At 41.2% G+C, this 19984-nt stretch overlaps 1 protein-coding gene across 5 annotated transcripts in view; it reads right to left on the bottom strand.

Moving 5' to 3' along the window:
- Positions 1-18925, bottom strand: part of AXDND1 (axonemal dynein light chain domain containing 1) — a 189802-nt gene extending 170877 nt beyond the window's left edge. For 2 of the 5 annotated variants that reach the window (XM_055111047.2, XM_055111042.2), the window contains exons 1-8: positions 17571-18925; positions 16946-17148; positions 14582-14754; positions 13478-13581; positions 4808-4928; positions 4083-4168; positions 817-873; positions 29-131 (exon numbers count right to left, since the gene is read on the bottom strand). In XM_055111047.2, coding sequence (XP_054967022.2) covers positions 29-131; positions 817-873; positions 4083-4168; positions 4808-4928; positions 13478-13581; positions 14582-14754; positions 16946-17042 — 741 coding nt within the window. In that variant the 5' untranslated portion in view covers positions 17043-17148; positions 17571-18925. Of the gene's footprint in view, positions 1-28; positions 132-816; positions 874-4082; positions 4169-4807; positions 4929-13477; positions 13582-14581; positions 14755-16945; positions 17149-17536 lie in introns of all 5 variants that reach the window. The other 3 variants (XM_055111046.2, XM_055111040.2, XM_055111043.2) reach the window with 2 other exon arrangements.
- Positions 18926-19984: the final 1059 nt, after the last annotated feature.

Below are 19984 nucleotides of genomic sequence, written 5' to 3' on the forward strand. Positions count from 1 at the left end.
ACCAGGTTGCATTCGGCTTTGCAGTTACCTTCGTTGGTCCTGTATATCCCTGATTTTCCACACCAGCCCTCTCTAGCATAGTATCCATCACATCATTCAGCTGGGCCACTTCTACTCTTTTATTAGGTTTCCTAAAAAATTAAGGTGGCAGACTTATGCAATTAACATTGCAACAGGGAATTCTCAAATGGCAAAAAGAATATAATATGTGTAAAGAGAATATATATGCTCTCTGGGATATTAATGGCATTTTAAGCATTAGACCTGTGTCTATTAATCTATTGGGAGATCAATAATATAGTAGAAAAAAGCAAGAAAAATGCAAACAGTATGATTCTCTTTTTCATAAAAGAAAATAATGCTTCCCCCCAAAAAAATTATATATACCTATCATATAGGAGTGTAAGAACATAGAAAAAGAAAAAATATAGGGAGATAAACATCAAACTTTTAACATTGGTTACCTCACAATGTGAGAGAAGAAAAGGGACAAAGAAAAGGAAAAAAAAAGACTATAGCAAAATGGAGAAATACTAATGGTTAAACATAGAATATAAAAGTACTTTATCATATTTAAATATTATGCTATATATGTAAATATGTAAAATTTAATATGCAATTAGACAAATGAAATATATAAACACTGAATATACAATTGTAAAAACGAAAACACTGATTAGATGATGAACTTGTAGGCAATTATTGCCTTGGGTTGCTGCTATAATTTTAATAATTTTGTTTAATAAAGTACCAAGAAATGTGTATGTATATAGGTATTCTTTCTGAGAAAGATTTTAGAAAATAAACTGTACTTACATGGATGGGAAGAGCAATAGCCTGTTTTCACTATCTGTGAGGAGAGTAGTGTATTTGCTACAATAAATAAGATAGGTAAATGTTATTTTAAGAAAATTTTCTGGCCTGTTTATCAATTAGCACAACTAACCCCCAGAATCTTGGTTTCTAAGTACCATTCTCCACTAAAAGGAATGAGTACTGCTTGGAGAAGTGACTCACCACCCATTCCAGGGCTGGAGTTGGAAAATGCAAGATGAACCTGGAAGTCTTATCAAGCCAGAAAATAAGTGTTCAAATAATCATGGGGACATGGCCAAAGAACACAAGAGAAAGCTCAAAGGAGCAGCCTTTGGCCATTGGCCAAATCTGGAAAAATTTGAGCATCAAAATAATGGGCCGGGCATGGTGGCTCACACCTGTAATCCTAACACTTTGGGAGGCTGAGGCGGGCAGATCACTTGAGGTCAGGAGTTCGAAACCAGCCTGGCCAACATGATGAAGCCCCGTCTCTACTAAAAATACAAAAAAATTAGCCGGGCATGGTGGCGGCGCCCGTAATCCCAGCTACTCAGGAGGCTGAGGCAGGAGAATTGCTTGAACCTGGGAGGCGGGGGTTGCAGTGAGCAGGGATCGTGCCACTGCACTCCACCCATGACAGAGGGAGACTCTGTCTCAAAAAAATAAAAAATAAAAATAAAGGGCTGGGCGGGGTGGCTCACGCCTATAATCCCAGCACTTTCGGAGGCCAAGGCAGGAGTTCAAGACCAGCCTGGCCAACATGGTGAAACCCCGTCACTACTAAAAATACAAAAAAAAAAAAAAAAAATTAGTCAGGTGTGGTGGTGCCTGTAATCCCAGCTACTCAGGAGGCTGAGGCAGAAGAATCGCTTAAACCCAGGAGGTGGAGGTTGCAGTGAGCCATGATCACGCCACTGCACTCCAGCTTGGGCAACAACAGCAAAACTCCATCTCCAAAAAATAAAATAAAATAATGATAGTAAAGAATTAAAATCCATCAAATAAAATAGAAATCCATTATTCCATATGGTAAAATGCCAAATAACAAATTGGCAGAAGAAATAATGATCATACAGAAGAAATGATGAAATTTTAAAAAATTCATCAAGGCCAGGTGCAGTGGCTCACACCTGTAATCCCAGCACTTTGGGAGGCCGAGGTAGGTGGGTTACCTGAGGTCCGGAGTTCGAGACCAGCCTGGCCAATATGGCGAAACCCCATCTCTACTAAAAATACAAAAATTAGCTGGGCGTGGTGGCAGGCACCTGTAGTCACAGCTACTCGGGAGGCTGAGGCATGAGAATTGCTTGAACCCAAGGGGCAGAGGTTGCAGTGAGCCGAGATTGCACCACTTCCCTCCAGCCCAGGTGACAAAGCAAGACTTTGTCTCAAAAAAAAAAAAAAAAAAAAATCAGCCATGTGCTGTGGCTCATGCCTGTAATCCCAGCACTTTGAGAGGCCAAAGCGGGCAGATCACCTGAGGTCAGGAGTTCGAGACCAGCTTGGCTAACATGGTGAAACCCTGTTTCTACCAAAAATACAAAAAATTAGCCAGGCACCGTGGTGCCTGCCTGTAATCCCAGCTACTCAGGAGGCTGAGGCAGGAGAATCGCTTGAACCTGGGAGGCGGAGGTTGCAGTGAGCCGAGATCATGCCATTGCACTCCAGCTTGGGCAATAAGAGCGAAACTCCGTCTCAAAAAAAAAAAAAAAAAAGTCACCAAAAGATCTATAACTAATGGGTTGTTAGGAAATACACACTAAAGTATTTGGTGGTAGAAGTATTTGATTACTTACTCTTAAATAGTTTGAAAATATGTGCATGTGTATGCATGCTTGTGTATGTTTAAGAGCAAATGAGACAAAGTGTAAACAACCAGTGACTCAAGGTAGAGGGTATATAGGCATTCCTTTTCCCATTTTTGCAACTTTTTTATGTCTGAAATTACATTAAAATAAAAGGTTACCCAAAAAATGAATTTCATTTGGTTCTCTTGGGCAAAATATTGTTCTGAAACATACCATCACAATGAAATGCAATATATTATAACATACATATTGGAAAGACAATATCAAAAGAGTGACAGCCTCTGGATATTTTATTATAAAACCTGAGTCCAAAGTTCTCATTTTCTAAACTATAAAACATTCAAGTGTTGTTTCAGAAAATAAAAGCAAGATCCTATTTTCAATCCCATAAACAGGAATCAAAGATGACAAGATAATGAGTCTGCAATGTGGAGCCAAGCCCTGGAGCATGGATTATGAGATGCTGGCTCAGAGGGCTACTTTCCTTTGTCTCCATAATCATTGCTCAAAATCATTCCTAAAGGGCATAGTCACACATTCAAAACAAAGTTCCATTTTTTAAAAAATTCAAAATTAAATGGCAGGAAAAAATATGAATAATTTAATCACTAACATCCCAAACTCTTTTAAGTACTTTTAGTTTTTATTTTTTTCAATTTGTATCTTTTTCTTTCATTTATGTCATTTTTTTTTTTGAGACGGAGTCTCACTCTGTCGCCCAGGCTGGAGTGCAGTGACGTGATCTCGGCTCACTGCAAGCTCTGCCTCCTGGGTTCATGCCATTCTCCTGCCTCAGCCTCCCAAGCAGCTGGGACTACAGGCGCCCGCCACCACGCCCGGCTATTTTTTTGTATTTTTAGTAGAGACGGAGTTTCACCGTGTTAGCCAGGATGGTCTTGATCTCCCGACCTCGTGATCTGCTCGCCTCGGCCTCCCAAAGTGCTGGGATTACAGGCATGAGCCACCGCGCCCTGCCAATTTGTATCTTTCTTAATTGTATTAGGATGGCTGGCTCAAATGTTTCCTCATTTCAGTTTATATATTGCTCAGGAATATGAGTGTACTATTCTCAGGTTCTTCTATGTATGGGAAGGAGGAAACAGTTCAACTTGTCAGGTATTCTTTCTTTCTTTTTTTTTTTTTTGAGATGGAGTTTCACTCTTGTTGCCCAGGCTGGAGTGTAATGGTGCAATCTTGGCTCACTGCAACCTCCGCCTCCCAGGTTCAAGTGATTCTCCTGCCTCAGCCTCCCCAGTAGCTGGGATTACAGGCACCCGCCACCACACCCAGCTAATATTTTTGTATTTTCTGTAGAGACGGGCTTTCACCATGTTGACCAGGCTGGTCTTGAACTCCTGACCTCAGATGATCCACCCGCCTTGGCCTCACAAAGTGCTGGGATTACAGGCATGGACCACCGAGCTGGGACAGGTATTTTTTACATATCATAGTACTCACTCATCATAACACTCCAAACCTGAAACTCCTGTACTTGACACAATATGAAATTCTTCAGGAATCAAAGTATCTGTTAGTGTCTTTGGCTTAAAAGAAAAGAAAAGCAAAATAAAAGAATGAATATATTAATAGAGAAAAAATTCACTTGCACAAATCCTAATTCCTAACCTAAAGAGATACTATTTTTTAAGTTGAAAAATTTTGATTGGAGAAATAACAATATTAGCAATGTGGGTCATAGCAAATGACAAAAACTAACCAGAGCACACATCTCTAAAATAACCATAAATTAAAGAATAACCTTGGTGCTAGTATTAGTTACATGTATCCCATATATTCAGAAGTTTATTGATTCCTTTCCTTTAAATTCAGCAGGGAATTTAAAATTCAACTTAGCAAGATATCAAAGATAAGAATCCTACAACTTTATATGTGGATTTCTAAGGGAAAAACAATATAATCTCCCACGCTGTGTTTTTTAGATTAAAACAGATTAACTGTGGTTTGCAAAATGGCTTAAAATAAGACATTTTGATCTTTTCCTGCTAAATACCCTTTTCCCATTTTAAGAAGTAATTTGAAAATGCTATGAAGATTGGTGAGCAATGCAGGTTGTTATAGTATGACGTTGTTTTATATTTTAAATTTATATTAAAAATCATTTTAAAATGATTTTTAAAAGTAGACAGAGGGAGAGAAGATTATTTGTCAAATACTTTATTTACCTTATGGGGCACAATGACACCATCATGTGACTGTAATGAACGGGCCAAATGTGGGGGACAAACTGCCTTCTCCCTAGTCTGTCCTTTGGCATATGTAACATCATACAGAAAAGAAATATCCCTAAAAAGTAAGAAAAATATATTTACAAAACAAATTTTCTATCTGGATACCACATAACAGCAGGTGAGATCCACACATATCCTTCTAATGGGTAAGATGGTCCTCTGTGTCAGCAAAACTGATCTCCTTACATAACACTTTACTAAGACTGAGGCATTAAACATGAGTTCCCCCACATTCTTTCTCTTCTCCACCTGAAACTTCTCATTCATATCACAAACTCTTTCCTTTCCTTCAGTATCAGGTTAAAATATATTCTCTTTCCTATGGCTATTCCCTCCACTTAGGTGCTTGATTCCGTCTTTGCCCATATCCTCAGGAGTCTCATTCCATCAGTCCTAACTTCTGTGTATCTCCAACTCTACATACCCTTTGACCTATAATAAACTTTTTCCCCTTCTAAAAATCTTTCCTTGAACATGCATTGCTGTCATGTTGTGATTGTTATTATCATTATTATTATTTTGACACAGAGTCTCACTCTGTCGCCCAGGCTGGAGTGCAATGGCGCAAAATCTCAGCTCACTACAACCTCCGCCTCCCGGATTCAAGCAATTCTCCTGCCTCAGCCTCCCAAGTAGCTGGGATTACAAGCACGTGCCATCATGCCTGGCTAATTTTTTGTATTTTTAGTAGAGATGGGGTTTTGCCATGTTGGCCACGCTGGTCTCAAACTCCTGGCCTCAGGTGACCTGCCTCGGCCTTCCAAAGTGCTGGGATTACAGGCATGAGCCACCATGCCCGGCCGCTGTCATGTTATTATGATCTATCAATGGATCAATCGATTGATCTATCATCGATCACTTGTGTTAAATATCAAACTTCCTGAAATTGTCCTGCAATTTGATTTCCACCCATACCTCTCTTCTGAAACTATTTTCTAGAAAGCTGATGATGATTACCACTGCCAAGTTAAACAATCTCTTAGCAGTTATCTTCTACCACGCTTCCCTGGAATGTTTTCCAGGGTTGATCACATTTGCAACTTTTCTGTGAGTCTTTAAATTATTTCAAAATAAGAAGTTCAATAAAACAAAATAAAGAAAAGTGGAGAAAAAAATCCTCTGATAACCAAGATGTGGGCCAGTGGTCTAAGCTAGGCCAAATATACTCTCCCAGGAGACGGAATCTTGAGTCATTGACTCTTTTAAGATTTCCATGACAGAAAACAATAGGCATTAATTCATCACTACAATGGTACCCTGAAATGATTGTCCATTACATCCTTCTATAAACTCCAAATGTATTTACTGGTTTACATAGTAAAGACTAATTCAGCATCTACTGCATACCTGGCACTGCAAGCTAAGAACACTAATAGTGAAAAAAGCAAATAAAAAGTTCCTACCCTCATGGAACTGATTCTAGTGGTGAAGAATGACAATACAGAAATATTACAATTTCAAGGCCAGTTGCAGTGGCTCATGCCTGTAATACCAGCAATTTGGGAGGCTGAGGCGGGCAGATCACTTGAGGTCAGGAGTTTGTGACCAACCCGACCAATATGGCGAAACCCCATCTCTACTAGAAATACAAAAATTAGCTGGGCGTGGTGGTGTGTGCCTATAGTCCCAGCTGCTTGGGAGGCTGAGGCAGGAGAATCACTTGAACCTGGGAAGCAAAGGTTGCAGTGAGCTGAGATCGTGCCACTGCACTCCAGCCTGGGTGACAGAGTGAGACTCCATCTCAAAAAAAATAAAAAACTACATTATTAAATTTGGGTGCCCTGGGTTCTAGGATTGTACATTAACGTGCCCAAAATTCATTAATTTGCTCAGCAGTTATTTATTAACCATATTATAAGTGACAGAAAATATGCTAGATGAAAGGAATATAGAACTATTTCTTAAAATAGACACAGTCCCTACCATTGGGGGGCCTTCAATATAGAGGGGAAGATTCGCAAACCAAAGAAAAGTATAATATAAAGACATTGTAACAGAGAATAGAATGTTACTGGAACAACTAATAACAACAACACCCAAATACAGTTTAGACCAAGTCAGGGAAAACCTCGGGAGGCAGTAACAATTAGTGAGAACAAAAAACTGATTTGGATTTAGGTAAGCAACCAAAAAGTGTAGAGAACAGCATATGCATAGGTCCTGAGACACAACAGCACATGGTGACTTCGGCGAACTGAAAACGTAGTATAGTTGGCCCTTGAACAACACAGCCTTGAACTGCATGGGTCTGCTTATACATGAATTTTTTCAACCAAACACTGACTGAAAATACAGTATTCAGTGGATATGAAACCCTCATATACAGAGGGCCAACTTTCCATATATATACATGAGTTTCTGACGCATCTACGGCTGACTGCAGAAATTGAGTGGACACAGATTCTGGTATCTGCAGGTGTCTGGGAACCAATCCCCCACATATCCCTCAGTATGAGGGATGACTGAATATACAGTTGAAGTATGAAGAATAAAATTATTGAAATTAGAGAACTAAACACAGAAAGCCTTGCAAATCATGCTTAACATGTTGGGCTTTAGTCTAAGAGAAGCTAGAAAGGTTTTATGGATGAATGAAATTTTAAATTATTTTAGAATGACTATAACAGTTGCAATATTGTGAAATGGTGGGAGAGGGTGTGCTTTGAGGGCAGTGTCATTTGGCAGCTGATGTGGCATGTGAGGTTGGTGGAAACAGGCCAGTTCTAGTGTCCCAGGAAGATCCTGAAATATACAACATGGACCAACTATTTTTAAACGTATATATTGGTAGTAAAAGACATCAAGCTATTGATGTCCTGCGCTGTGATATTCTGGTTCTCTTGGATATGTACAGGGGAAAAATGTTAGAGCTGTATTTCCCAATCCTCCGGATTCTTTCTCTGTTCCACCCTCTTACAGGTTTTACATAGTCACAAAGATCTGAATGAGCTGCTCTCAGGATGATGGAACAGCAGTTCTTCTCACACCAATAAATGCTGGAGAAGTTGGCCATTACAATTGTTTTGTTAGCTAAAAATGATGAATGCTTCATGTACATATATGTGTGTGTAGATACACACATATGTGCGTATGTATATTATATACATATATGTACATATATTTATGTACATATATGTGTACAGTATATACCTGTATATACATATATAATGCATATGTATACATTATACATTATATGTTATACATTATATATATTTTATATAATTATACATATATTATACACACAATATTTTATGCACATATACACAAACATAGAGTTAAAGAATATGTTGGGGCCGGGCACGGTGGCTCGCGCCTATAATCCTAGTATTTTAGGGGGCCAAGATGGGCGGATCACCTGAGGTCAAGTGTTCAAAACCAGCCTAGCCAATATAGTGAAACACCATCACTATTAAAAATAAAATTAAAAAACTAGCCAGGTGTGGTGGCAGGCACCTGTCATCCCAGCTACTCGGGAGGCTGAGGCAGGAGAATCGCTTGAACTTGGGAGGCAGAGGTTGCAGTGAGCCGAGATCACACCACTACACTCCAGCCTGGATGACAGAACAAGATTCCATCTCAAAAAAAACATTTTTTTAATAAATAAAGAATATTTTGATTTAGTAATCATCACTCAAATTTTCTCAAGAAGCTACTTTAGGAGCCTTTTGTATTTTTTTATTTTTTTAAATAATTTATTTTATTTATTTTTTAAATTATACTTTAAGTTCTAGGGTACATGTGCACAATGTGCAGGTTTGTTACATATGTATACATGTGCCATGTTGGTGTGCTGCACCCCCCATTAACTCATCATTTACATTAGGTATTCCTCCTAATGTTATCCCTCCCCCTCCCCCCATCCCACGACAGGCCCCGGTGTGTGATGTTCCCCACCCTGTGTCCAGGTGTTCTCATTGTTCAATTCCCACCTATGAGTGAGAACATGCAGTATTTGGTTTTCTGTCCTTGTGATAGTTTGCTCAGAATGATGGTTTCCAGCTTCATCCATGTCCCTACAAAGGACATGAACTCATCCTTTTTTATGGCTACAAAGTATTCCATGGTTTATATGTGCCACATTTTCTTAATCCAGTCTATCACTGATGGACATTTGGGTTGGTTCCAAGTCTTTGCTATTGTGAATAGTGCCACAATAAACATATGTGTGCCTGTGTCTTTATAGTAGCATGATGTATAATCCTTTGGGTATATACCCAGTAATGGGATTGCTGGGTCAAATGGTGTTTCTAGTTCTAGATCCTTGAGGAATCACCACACTGTCTTCCACAATGGTCGAACTAGTTTATCCTCCCACCAACAGTGTAAAAGCATTCCTATTTCTCCACATCCTCTCCAGCACCTGTTGTTTCCTAACTTTTGAATGATCGCCATTCTAACTGGTGTGAGATGGTATCTCATTGTGGTTTTGATTGCATTTCTCTGATGGCCAACGATGATGAGCATTTTTTCATGTGTCTGTTGGCTGCATGAATATCTTCTTTTGAGAAGTGTGTTTGTATCCTTTGCCCACTTTTTGAAGGGGTTGTTTTTTTCTTGTAAATTTGTTTGAGTTCTTTGTAGATTCTGGATATTAGCCCTTTGTCAGATGGGTAGATTGCAAAAATTTTCTCCCATTCTGTAGGTTGCCTGTTCACTCTGATGGTAGTTTTTTTTTTGCTGTGCAGAAGCTCTTTAGTTTAATTAGATCCCATTTGTCAATTTTGGCTTTTGTTACCATTGCTTTTGGTGTTTTAGACATGAAGTCCTTGCCCATGCCTATGCCCTGAATGGTATTGCCTCGGTTTTCTTCTAGGGTTTTTATGGTTTTAGGTCTAACATTTAAGTCTTTAATGCATCTTGAATTAATTTTTGTATAAGGTGTAAGGAAGGGATCCAGTTTCGGCTTTCTACATATGGCTAGTCAGTTTTCCCAGCACCATTTATTAAATAGGGAATCCTTTCCCCATTGCTTGTTTTTGTTGGGTTTGTCAAAGATCAGATGGTTGTAGATGTGTGGTATTATATCCGAGGGCTCTGTTCTGTTCCATTGGTCTATATCTCTGTTTTGGTACCAGTACCATGCTGTTTTGGTTACTGTAGCCTTGTAGTATAGTTTGAAGTCAGGTAGCATGATGCTTCCAGCTTTGTTCTTTTTGCTTAGGATTGTCTTGGCAATGCAGGCTCTTTTTTGGTTTCATATGAACTTTAAAGTAGTTTTTTCCAATTCTGTGAAGAAAGTCATTGGTAGCTTGATGGGGATGGCATTGAATCTATAAATTACCTTGGGCAGTATGGCCATTTTCACGATATTGATTCTTCCTATCCATGAGCATGGAATATTCTTCCATTTGTTTGTGTTCTCTTTTATTTCGTTGAGCAGTGGTTTGTAGTTCTCCTTGAAGAGGTCCTTCACATTCCTTGTAAGTTGGATTCCTAGGTATTTTATTCTCTTTGAAACAATTGTGAATGGGAGTTCACTCATGATTTGGAGGAGCCTTTTGTATTTCTATACATTATTAAAGTACTGGGTATTGCTATGGTTTGAATGTGTCCCTTAGAAATTCATGTGTTGGAAATGTAATTGCCATTTTAATAGTATCATTATGAAGTGGAAACTTTAAGAGGTGATTGTGTTATTTATTTTTAGAAGAAGCCTGTTTTATTTACTTGTTGAAATATAATTTTTTATTAAAAATAATTAGAGGGCCAGGCGTGGTAGCTCACGCCTATAATCCCAGCACTTTGAGAGGCTGAGGCGGGTGGATCACCTGAGGTCAGGAGTTTGAGACCAGCCTGACCAACATGGAGAAACCCCGTCTCTACTAAAAATACAAAATTAGCTGGGCATGGTGGTGCATGCCTGTAGTCCCAGCTACTTCAGAGGCTGAGGCAGGAGAATCACTTGAACCCGGGAGGCGGAGGTTGTGGTGAGCCGAGACTGTGCCATTGCACTCCAGCCTGGGCAACAGGAGCAAAACTCCATCTCTCAAAAATAATAATAATAATAATTAGAGATATGTTTTGTTTCTTCATAAAATTCTATGGTAAAACACCAGCTTCCACTCTTCTGGAAAATCTATTTTTATTTAAAAAAACAAAAAACAAAACAAAACAACTTTGATTTTTAATCATAACATAATAACTGGATTTTATTTGTCTTTAAGAAATCCTCCAACTCGTTCTTCAGCCCCCAGGTTATTAACGGAGTTCATAATTCAAGCTTTTCTTCAAATCATCATTGGTTGAGTTATGTCTATCTATAAACATGTCTTTTATCTGAAGATGTCAATGTCACCCTGTTCTGGGAGTTATTTGCACAGGTACTTCCTCATACCAGCTCCTTTAGCCCTTCCAACAATTTTGTAAATACCCAATGTTCTGCATTTGATTCTTTCCTGCTTAAAATATCTAAACTGATTTATTTTCTGCCTGAACTCTGCTGAAAGAGTCGAAAAATATTACTCAGAGAATATTTGCTTTGCTGTTTTATATTTTACTGCTGGGTTCTGGGTGATTGAGGTTGCTGGACAAGTTATCTCGTTATGAATACTATTAGCTGTGCATTTGTGCATTAGTTTTCTATTGGTGCCATAACAAATTACCACAAATTTAGCATCTTAAACAACACAAATTTATTATCTTACTGCTCTGTAGGTCAGAAGTCCAACAGGGTCTCAAAGGGCTAAAATCAAGGCGTTGGCAGGACTGTGTTTCTTTCTGGATGCTCTAGAGGAAGATCCATTTCTATGCTCATTTGGGTTGTTAACAGAATTCAGTTCCTTAAAGTTGTAAGACTGCAATCCCTGTTCCCTTGACAGTTGGCGGCTGAGCTGTCATTAGAATTCCTAGCTTCTAGTAGCCAAATTCATTTCTTGGCTGCTTTTCCCCTTCCTCCATCTTCAAAGCCAGCAATGTCAGGCTGAACTCCTCTCACAAGTCAAATCTGTCCTCTTCCTTTCTCATCTCTCTGACCCACTTGACTGCCTTCCTTTTCCACTTTTAAAGATTCAGGTGATTAGGCTGGGCCCACCCTGACAATCTAGGATAATCTATCCTTTCAATGTCCTTTACTTTCATCATATCTGTAAAGTCCCTTTTGCCAGGTGAGGTATGTATTCACAGGTTCTGAGACTACAGTGAAAATGTTTTCGTGGGGTTGAGGGGGCATTAACCTGTCAACCTGACTTCACACTTAAAAAATTCCAACTCAGAGTCATTTGACATTAAAACTTTATTTTTTGTTTTGTTTTGTTTTGAGAGGGAGTCTCGCTGGGTCGCCCAGGCTGGAGTGCAATGGCACAATCTCAGCTCACTGCAACCTCTACCTCCCGGGTTCAAGCAATTCTCCTGCGTCAGCCTCCCAAGTAGCTGGGATTACAGGTGTGCGCCACCACGCCTGGCTAATTTTTGTATTTTTTGTAGTGACAGGGTTTCACCATGTTGCCCAGACTAGTCTCGAACTCCTGACCTCAAATGATCTGCCCACCTCGGCCTCCCAAAGTGCTGGGATTACAGGAATGAGCCACTGCACCTGGCCGACATTAAAACTGTAATGTCAGCTTAGTGCCACATTCAGATATAGCTAATTAATTTTCAAAGTACTTCAAACAACTCATAATACTAATTATTGCTACCAATAATTATAACCATGATCCAGAGGCATAGAATAAAATATAAAGCCTCAGGACATGCAAGTCAATAAGACAAGTTTCTACCACTTTTCCTTGCACTGAAGCAGAGCTGAGTAATAGCACCTATACTTAAATAGCACATTATAGTTTTACAAGTGCTCTTGCATCTATTATCTTATTTGTGCTTTACAATATCCCTGGGAGGCACACAAAACTGGCCCAGCCTATTATTCCCTTTTTACATATGAGAAAATGGGGCTTCAGAAAGACTAAATAACCTACTCAAGTATGTTAAGTGTAAACATTTCTTTCAGAAGAAGTGACATTTAAGTGAGGGCGCATGCATGGAGTAAATTGATAAGTGGACAATACATAGAAAACTAGCAGGTCTCAATCTTCACAGGGAAAATGGTGACCCACTTGACCGCCTTAGAATGACTTAGAATGTTTGTAGGAATGAGACAAAAACAAATAGTATTTTCTGACTTGATCTGAAACAGTATAAAGATTAAGGGCTCCCTTTGGAGAGATCCAGAAATTAAGCTTTTGTTTTTCAAGGTTTTCCACATCATGAAGCTATGTTACCTAGTTCTTTCTTCTAAAGATGTCCACAAAGAAGACATACACACAGATAAAAGGAGCACTAAAGGCATTCTGCCTGTTGGATCTTGTCCCTTTTACTAGGGTACAACAGGGAATAGGAGAGTATAGGGACAAGTATACAAAGGCATGCAAAAAGCAAATTTAAACCAAAAATATGTAAAGCCAGCACCTATTTCCGTCCTACTGATAATAATCACACACAAAAAGATGGTCTTTGGCCCTTCTGGATTGTATTCTGATTCAAAGATACTGTAAATTTTATCATCTATGATTCAGTGACTTTTCTAATTCTGCCCCTCCCAAGGTAATCATTCAAAATGAGAAAACAACTCTATTTATCAGCATCTACCCTACTATCTTCCTTCTTTACCTTCCAGCTCCCGTGAGGGAGACGGGATGGTCAATCAGGTATTTGAATTTATTCCTTCGAACAGGGTGATGCCAGACATGGTCTACAAGGCGTGGAAGAGTGCCCTGGGAAAAAGCAAATACACATGAATATCCAGCAGAGGGCGATCTAATCAAATAAAATGTATTAATAGTTTTGAGTAAGTACTGTATTTACATTAAGGGCACTTGGGTACTCTAAGGAAAAAGAGAGCAGAATTCTTATTAAATGACATAAAGACTAAAACTAGAATAATTCTATAGTGAGTGAAAAACATTAAGGGTAGCAATTATCATTTTAATAAATCCACATAAAAACAGGTCAATGGAAATACTCAAGCCTTGGAAACAATTTATACAAAGGACTGGAGTTTTCAATCTAAGAAATTATTTAAAAAAATTTTTTTTGAGACAGAGTCTTGCTCTGTCGTCCAGGCTGGAGGGCAATGGCGCAATCTCGGCTCACTGCAACCTCTGCCTCCCGGGTTCAAGTGATTCTCCTGCCTCAGCCTCCCGAGTAGCTGGGACTATAGGCGCATGCCACTATGCCCAGCTAATTTTTGTATTTTTAGTAGAGACAGGGTTTCATGATGTTGGCCAGGATGGTTGATCTCCTGACCTCGTGATCTGCCCGCCTCAGCCTCCCAAAGTGCTGGGATTACAGCCTAAAAAAATTTTTTAAGGCCAGGCATGTTGGCTCACACTTGAAATTCCAACACTTTGGGAGGCTGAGGCGGGTGGATTGCTTGAGCCCAGGAATTTGAGACCAGCATAGGCAACATGGCAAAACTCCGTCTCTACGAAAAATACAAAAATTAGCCAGGCGTGGTGGCACAGACCTGTAGTCCCAGCTACTCAGGAAGCTGAGGTGGGAGGATCACCTGAGCCAGGGTAGTCGAGGCTGCAGTGAGCAATGATCAGGCCGCTACTCTCCAGCCTGGGCCACAGTAGTAAGACCCTGTCTCAATCAATCTTAAAATTTTTAAGGCTATCTGGAATATATAATATGTGCATAATAAATACTTAAAGAATAATCAGATTCCCAAAAAATAATGTTCCCCATTACTCTACATATGTACATACAAACCTTTGGGGTTTTAATTTTCTTAGGAGGTAGTAAGTTTTCAGGACAAGGACCAGCACTGACCGCATAGGTCAGAGAAAGAAGAACTTCTTTGGGAATGAACTCATTCTGAAGGGAAGTAGGAAGGAGTTTTGAACGATCCACCATATTTTTTTTCTCCTTTAGCTCAGGAAGTCCTAAGTAAGTAGTGGAAAAGAAAAACTCTTACTATATATTTTTTTAAGTTAGATGCAGCTTCTCAGACTGCCTCATCAATCCCATCTGTTTCTAACAGAGAGAAACATTGCTTCTATTTGACAAAGATAGTAACAAATAATATTTAAAACAGTGAACATCATCTAGTCAAGGAAAATAACATTCATCTTGCCTACCCTACTCACATTACATCAGACACAGTTTCAAAAACTCAGGTACCAAGATGAACCTGCATGATTCTCAATTCAAAGTTGAAAACTAAACTCATTTCACTTGCTCAGGTAACTGGGAGAGCCTTAAGAAGACAGGAATGAATGTCTATTTTCCCTTTCATATGAAAATCACAAATCTCTCCCCCCAAGCTGTCAAATTATTTAGTAATTTTTTTCTTACATGAATTCAAAGGTGAGAATAATTGCATTAAATCGAGGCATTTATAGAGTGGAAAGGCTCTGGGTTGGGCTTAAAAGTAAAGATGGAACTGGGATTGTTGCAAATGAGAGTGGAACAATCTGAGCTGACAAATCTGTGGAATGGGAACTGTAAAAAGAGTGTTCTACCCTGCTTGACTAGGGCAGGGGAGTAATAAAGACAGGTAGTTGGGATAATGTAGGAAAAGCCCTCCTATGAAGTCAGTCAGGTAGGGTTGAGTTGTTATTCTTCTTAATCTATGCCTGTAACATGGTATGGTTTATGTTTATTTCTATAAGGAGGTATTATGCTTTGATTACTATCAAAAGTTGTTAGGGTTTACATTACCAAATCTCCTGAGAGCTTGAGATCAAAAGAAACAGAAAAAAAAAAAAAGTTGGATGGGGCTTGGGGTTTTAGTACAAGGTGCAGGTGAGATGGGAAAAGCTTTAACAGAACCGGGTAAGGATAACACTAGCTGACTCTAGTACAGATCCGCATATGAATGAAAATCTTAAGGAATTGCTCTCATTTAGAAAAATTACTAAAAGCTAATACAAAGTGGCACGTTGTACTAAATTGAGATTCTCTTATCTCTGCTATTACTTTTTGTTTCTTTATTTACTTATTTGAGACCAAGTCTACCTCTGTTGCCCAGGCTAGAGTACAGTGGCAAGATCTTGGCTCACTGCAACCTCTGCCTCCCGGGTTCAAGTGATTCTCCTGCCTCAGCCTGCCGAGTAGCTGGGATTACAGGCGAGTGCCACCACACCAGGCTAAATTTTGTATTTTTAGTAGAGACGGGGTTTCACCACGTTGGTCAGGCTGGTCTCAAACTCCTGACTTCGTGATTTGAGACGGAGTCTCGTTCTGTTGCCAGGCTGGAGTGCAGTGGCGCAATCTCGGCTCACTGCAACCTCCACCTCCCGGGTTCAAGCGATTCTCCTGCCTCAGCCTCCTGAGTAGCTGGGACTACAGGCACGAGCCACCACGCCCCCGCTAATTTTTGTATTTTTAGTAGACAGAGTTTCTCCATGTTGGCCAGAATGGTCTCAATCTCTTGACCTCGTGATCCACCAGCCTCAGCCTCCCAAATGGGATTACAGGTGTGAGCCACTGTGCCCGGCCTATTTATTTATTTATTTTGAGATGGGGTCTTGCTCTTGTCTCCCAGACTGGAATGCAATGGCTCGATCCTGGCTCACTGCAACCTCACCTCCTGGGTTCAAGCGATTCTCTTGCCTCAGCCTCCAGAGTAAGCTGGGACTACAGGCGCGAGCCACCATGCCCGGCTAATTTTTGTATTTCTAGTAGAGACGGGATTTCATCATATTTGGCCAGGCTGGTCTCGAACTCCTGACCTCAAGTGATCCGCCCACCTCGGCCTCCCAAAGTGCTGGGATTACAGGCTTGAGCCACCGCGCCCTGCCTCACTATTACTTTTTCCAAAGTTCCTTAAAGCCAAAGACCAGGAACCAAAAAATACATAACTATTGATATTTAAAATAGGTTGAATTTAAAACCATATATAAATCAACATTTGAAAAAAATTATAAACTGTATTTAGATGGAGTAGTGAAACAGTACTCTGACTCAAAATACTGTAAAAGGAATGACTTCTTGCTTTATTTAAGCAAGTGTGTTAGAAAAATGTAGCCAATCAAGGTATTCTGAATATCAGATTTAAAAAACCGGTGAATGGAAGGTGATTTCTGTCTTACGGCCATGACTGTTTATGACTTCAGAATCAACGAAGTTTACCTCTTGTCCCTTCCTTGGCTACAGACACTTTTAACTTTTTGCTCTCAGATGTTGATGTAGAGTTTAGCGGGGTGGAGGGCGTTTTCGGGAGAGACATAATAAACAATGCCTCCTATCTCTTTAGTAATTTGAAATAGTCCTCCGGAAAACTAATTTAGACACAAATCAGCGCCGCACTGGGACTTGCAGGCTGCCACATAGTCCTGCAGGCAGAGGAAAAAAGATTAAAAAAAAAAAAAAAGATGACAACTATTGAGTACTTAGGTTCAGATCGCAATTTAGAATTCATCTAGCATGGTTTTCCTTTTTTGGGGCGACCTCTATGTTCTGGGGTTATCTGTCGCTACTAAGAAGCCTTAGTGGACCGTCAGGTCAGGGTCAAGGAGCAGGGCAGGAAGGACCCGCTCGGCGGACCCCGCAGACCGCCGGCACACCTGGTGGGGGACACTCGCTGCAGGCGGCTCGGCTGGGGACCCCGACCTTCCCCACAGGCAGCGCTCTCGCGCGCCAGTTCCACAAACTCGCGAGTTGGGCAGGCCTCGCACTGCTTCTTGGTTTAAAATGACGGGAAAGGGACACCCGCGATCCTACCCACACATTGCGTACCCGCCCAGCATCCGCTCACTTCCTCCTTTGCTGGAACGCCTGTTTGTCGTCATAGAAACCCAGGGCCCCGAGGTTTAGCGCCCTCGATAGGGGCTGCCTTCAGCGGTGCCGGCGGAGGAGGGAGACAGCTAAGACAATCCCTACAGCCTCTCGGAGTTTCTTGTGTTCTAAGTCACAGCATAGGTTCAGTAGCAAAGGAGAAGAAAAACGTTTAATCCGGCCGTTGTCACGGAATCCGAAAGTGTCTCACGCCGGGGCTTCCTGCCGCGGGCCAGGCCAGTGCGCAGGCGCCGGTGGGGGTTAGCTCGAGGGGCCGACCCCTGTAGCCCGTGACGCACGCGGGTTAAGCAAGGATCTTCTGAGTTGTTTCCATCTTTCTAGCTCTCTTTTTTGTTGCTTTGCATATTTTTCTTTCTCTTTCTTTCTCTTTTTCTTTCTTTCTTTTTTTTTTCCCCCTGAGACGGAATTTCCCTCTTCTCGCCCAGGCTGGAGTTTAGTGGTGCGATCTCGGCTCACTGCAACTTCCACCTCCTGGGTTCAAGCAATTCTCCTGCCTCAGCCTCCCAAGCAGCTGGGACTACAGGCAGACGCCACCATGCCCGGCTAATTTTATATTTTGTTTTGTTTTGTTTGAGACGGAGTCTCGTTCTGTCGCGCTGGCTGGAGTGCAGTGGTGCGATCTCAGCTCACTGCCACCTCCGCCTCCCAGGTTCAAGCGATTCTCCTGCCTCAGCCTCCCGAGGGACTACAGGCGGGGGCCACCATGCCCGGCTAATTTTTGTATTTTTAGTAGAGACGGGGTTTCACCATATTGGCCAGGCTGGTCTCAAACTCCTGACCGCGCCCGCCTCGGCCTTCCAAAGTGCTGGGATCATAGGCGTGAGCCACTGCGCCCGGACGCTTTGCATATTTTTCTAAAAGCCAGACTCAGGGGGATGTTGGGTAATAAGAAACGCTGGGTCCCTTATTGGGTAAGCCGTCCAGTGCTTTACATTTCGGTCACGTCTTCCTTGGACCCTTAAATGCCTCCCCCCAGAGCACAAGGAAGGCCTCCTGGGCCCAGATTTTTCAGCCCCTGGGGGCAGGGAAGGAGGATTGAGCTTAGGTGGAACCAGCTCAGGTATAATTGTCGGGGCTTCTGGCGTGAAAACCTGCCCTCAGGAAAGAATACCATCAGCGGCTGGTGGCTCACGCCTGTAATCACAGCACTTTCTTAGGCCGAGGCCGGTGGATCACGAGGTCAGGAGTTCGAGACCAGACTGACCAACATGGTGAAACCCCGTCTCTACTAAAAACACAAAAATTAGCCAAGAGAGGTGGCGCGCGCCTGTAATCCCAGCTACTCAGGAGGTTGAAGCAGGAGATTCGCTTGAACCGGGGAGGCAAGGGTTGCGGTGAGCCGAGATGGCGCCACCGCACTCCAGCCTGGGCAACAGAACGAGACTCCGTCTCAAAAAAAAAAAAAAAAAAAAAAAAAAAAAGAGTATCATCAGAGCCTTCGCACTGCACTGAGGCTCGGTTCGGTGAGGGATCATTTCTTTTCTTTTCTTTTCTTTTTTGAGACGGAGTTTCACTCTTGTTGCCCAGGCTGGAGTGCAATGGCGCAATCTCGGCTCACCGCAACCTCCGCCTCCCAGGTTCAAGCGATTCTCCTGCCTCAGCCTCCCTAGTAGCTGGGATTACAGGCATGCGCCACCACGCCCAGCTAAATTTGTATTTTTAGTAGAGACGGGGTTTCTCCATGTTGGTCAGGCTGGTCTCGAACTCCCGACCTCAGGTGATCCACCCGCCGCGGACTCCCAAAGTGCTGGGATTACAGGCATGAGCCGGATCGTTTCATATTAAGGCAGAGATTTAGTGCCAAATAATGAACCGCTGGGAGAAGCCCAGCGTCTAGTTGCTTCCAGACAGGGAGGAAACTTTATCTTATTCAATCACCATATTCCTTAGCACCAAGTACAGTGCCTGGACAAACATGAAAATCTGTTGGACAGTTCTCTTCTGTGTTGACAGAATTACGGCTATTTTCTGGTTTTGAGAGTAATAGCTGTGAGAAATTGGAGCAAAGGGTTCAAAACAAGTCTACGTGGTCCCTTTGAACTCTTCCGATCAAACATGTTGGGTGTGTTAGCATTTTAGCCTTTAGCCTTATCTCCCGTTACCCTAATTTTTCAAAGAATTAAAATACACACAATAGCATTATAGAGCACACAAAGTTATCCATCTTTTGTATTCTTAACCTAGTTCAAAAAAATCCAAGTACAGTATTAAGAAAGCAGATAGAAATAAGTGAACACATTCTAGAAAAACACATAAAGTATAATCTAAAGGATTTAGGAAGTGATTAGATCTGTGAGACATCAAAGGTCTCTTTTCTGTCTTGTGCTGTGGTATGGTGATCATACATAATGTCAGAGGAGTTTGAACCATAGC

The sequence above is a fragment of the Pan paniscus genome, chromosome 1 (assembly GCF_029289425.2).
Source record: "Pan paniscus chromosome 1, NHGRI_mPanPan1-v2.0_pri, whole genome shotgun sequence".
Taxonomy (NCBI): Eukaryota; Metazoa; Chordata; class Mammalia; order Primates; family Hominidae; genus Pan; species Pan paniscus.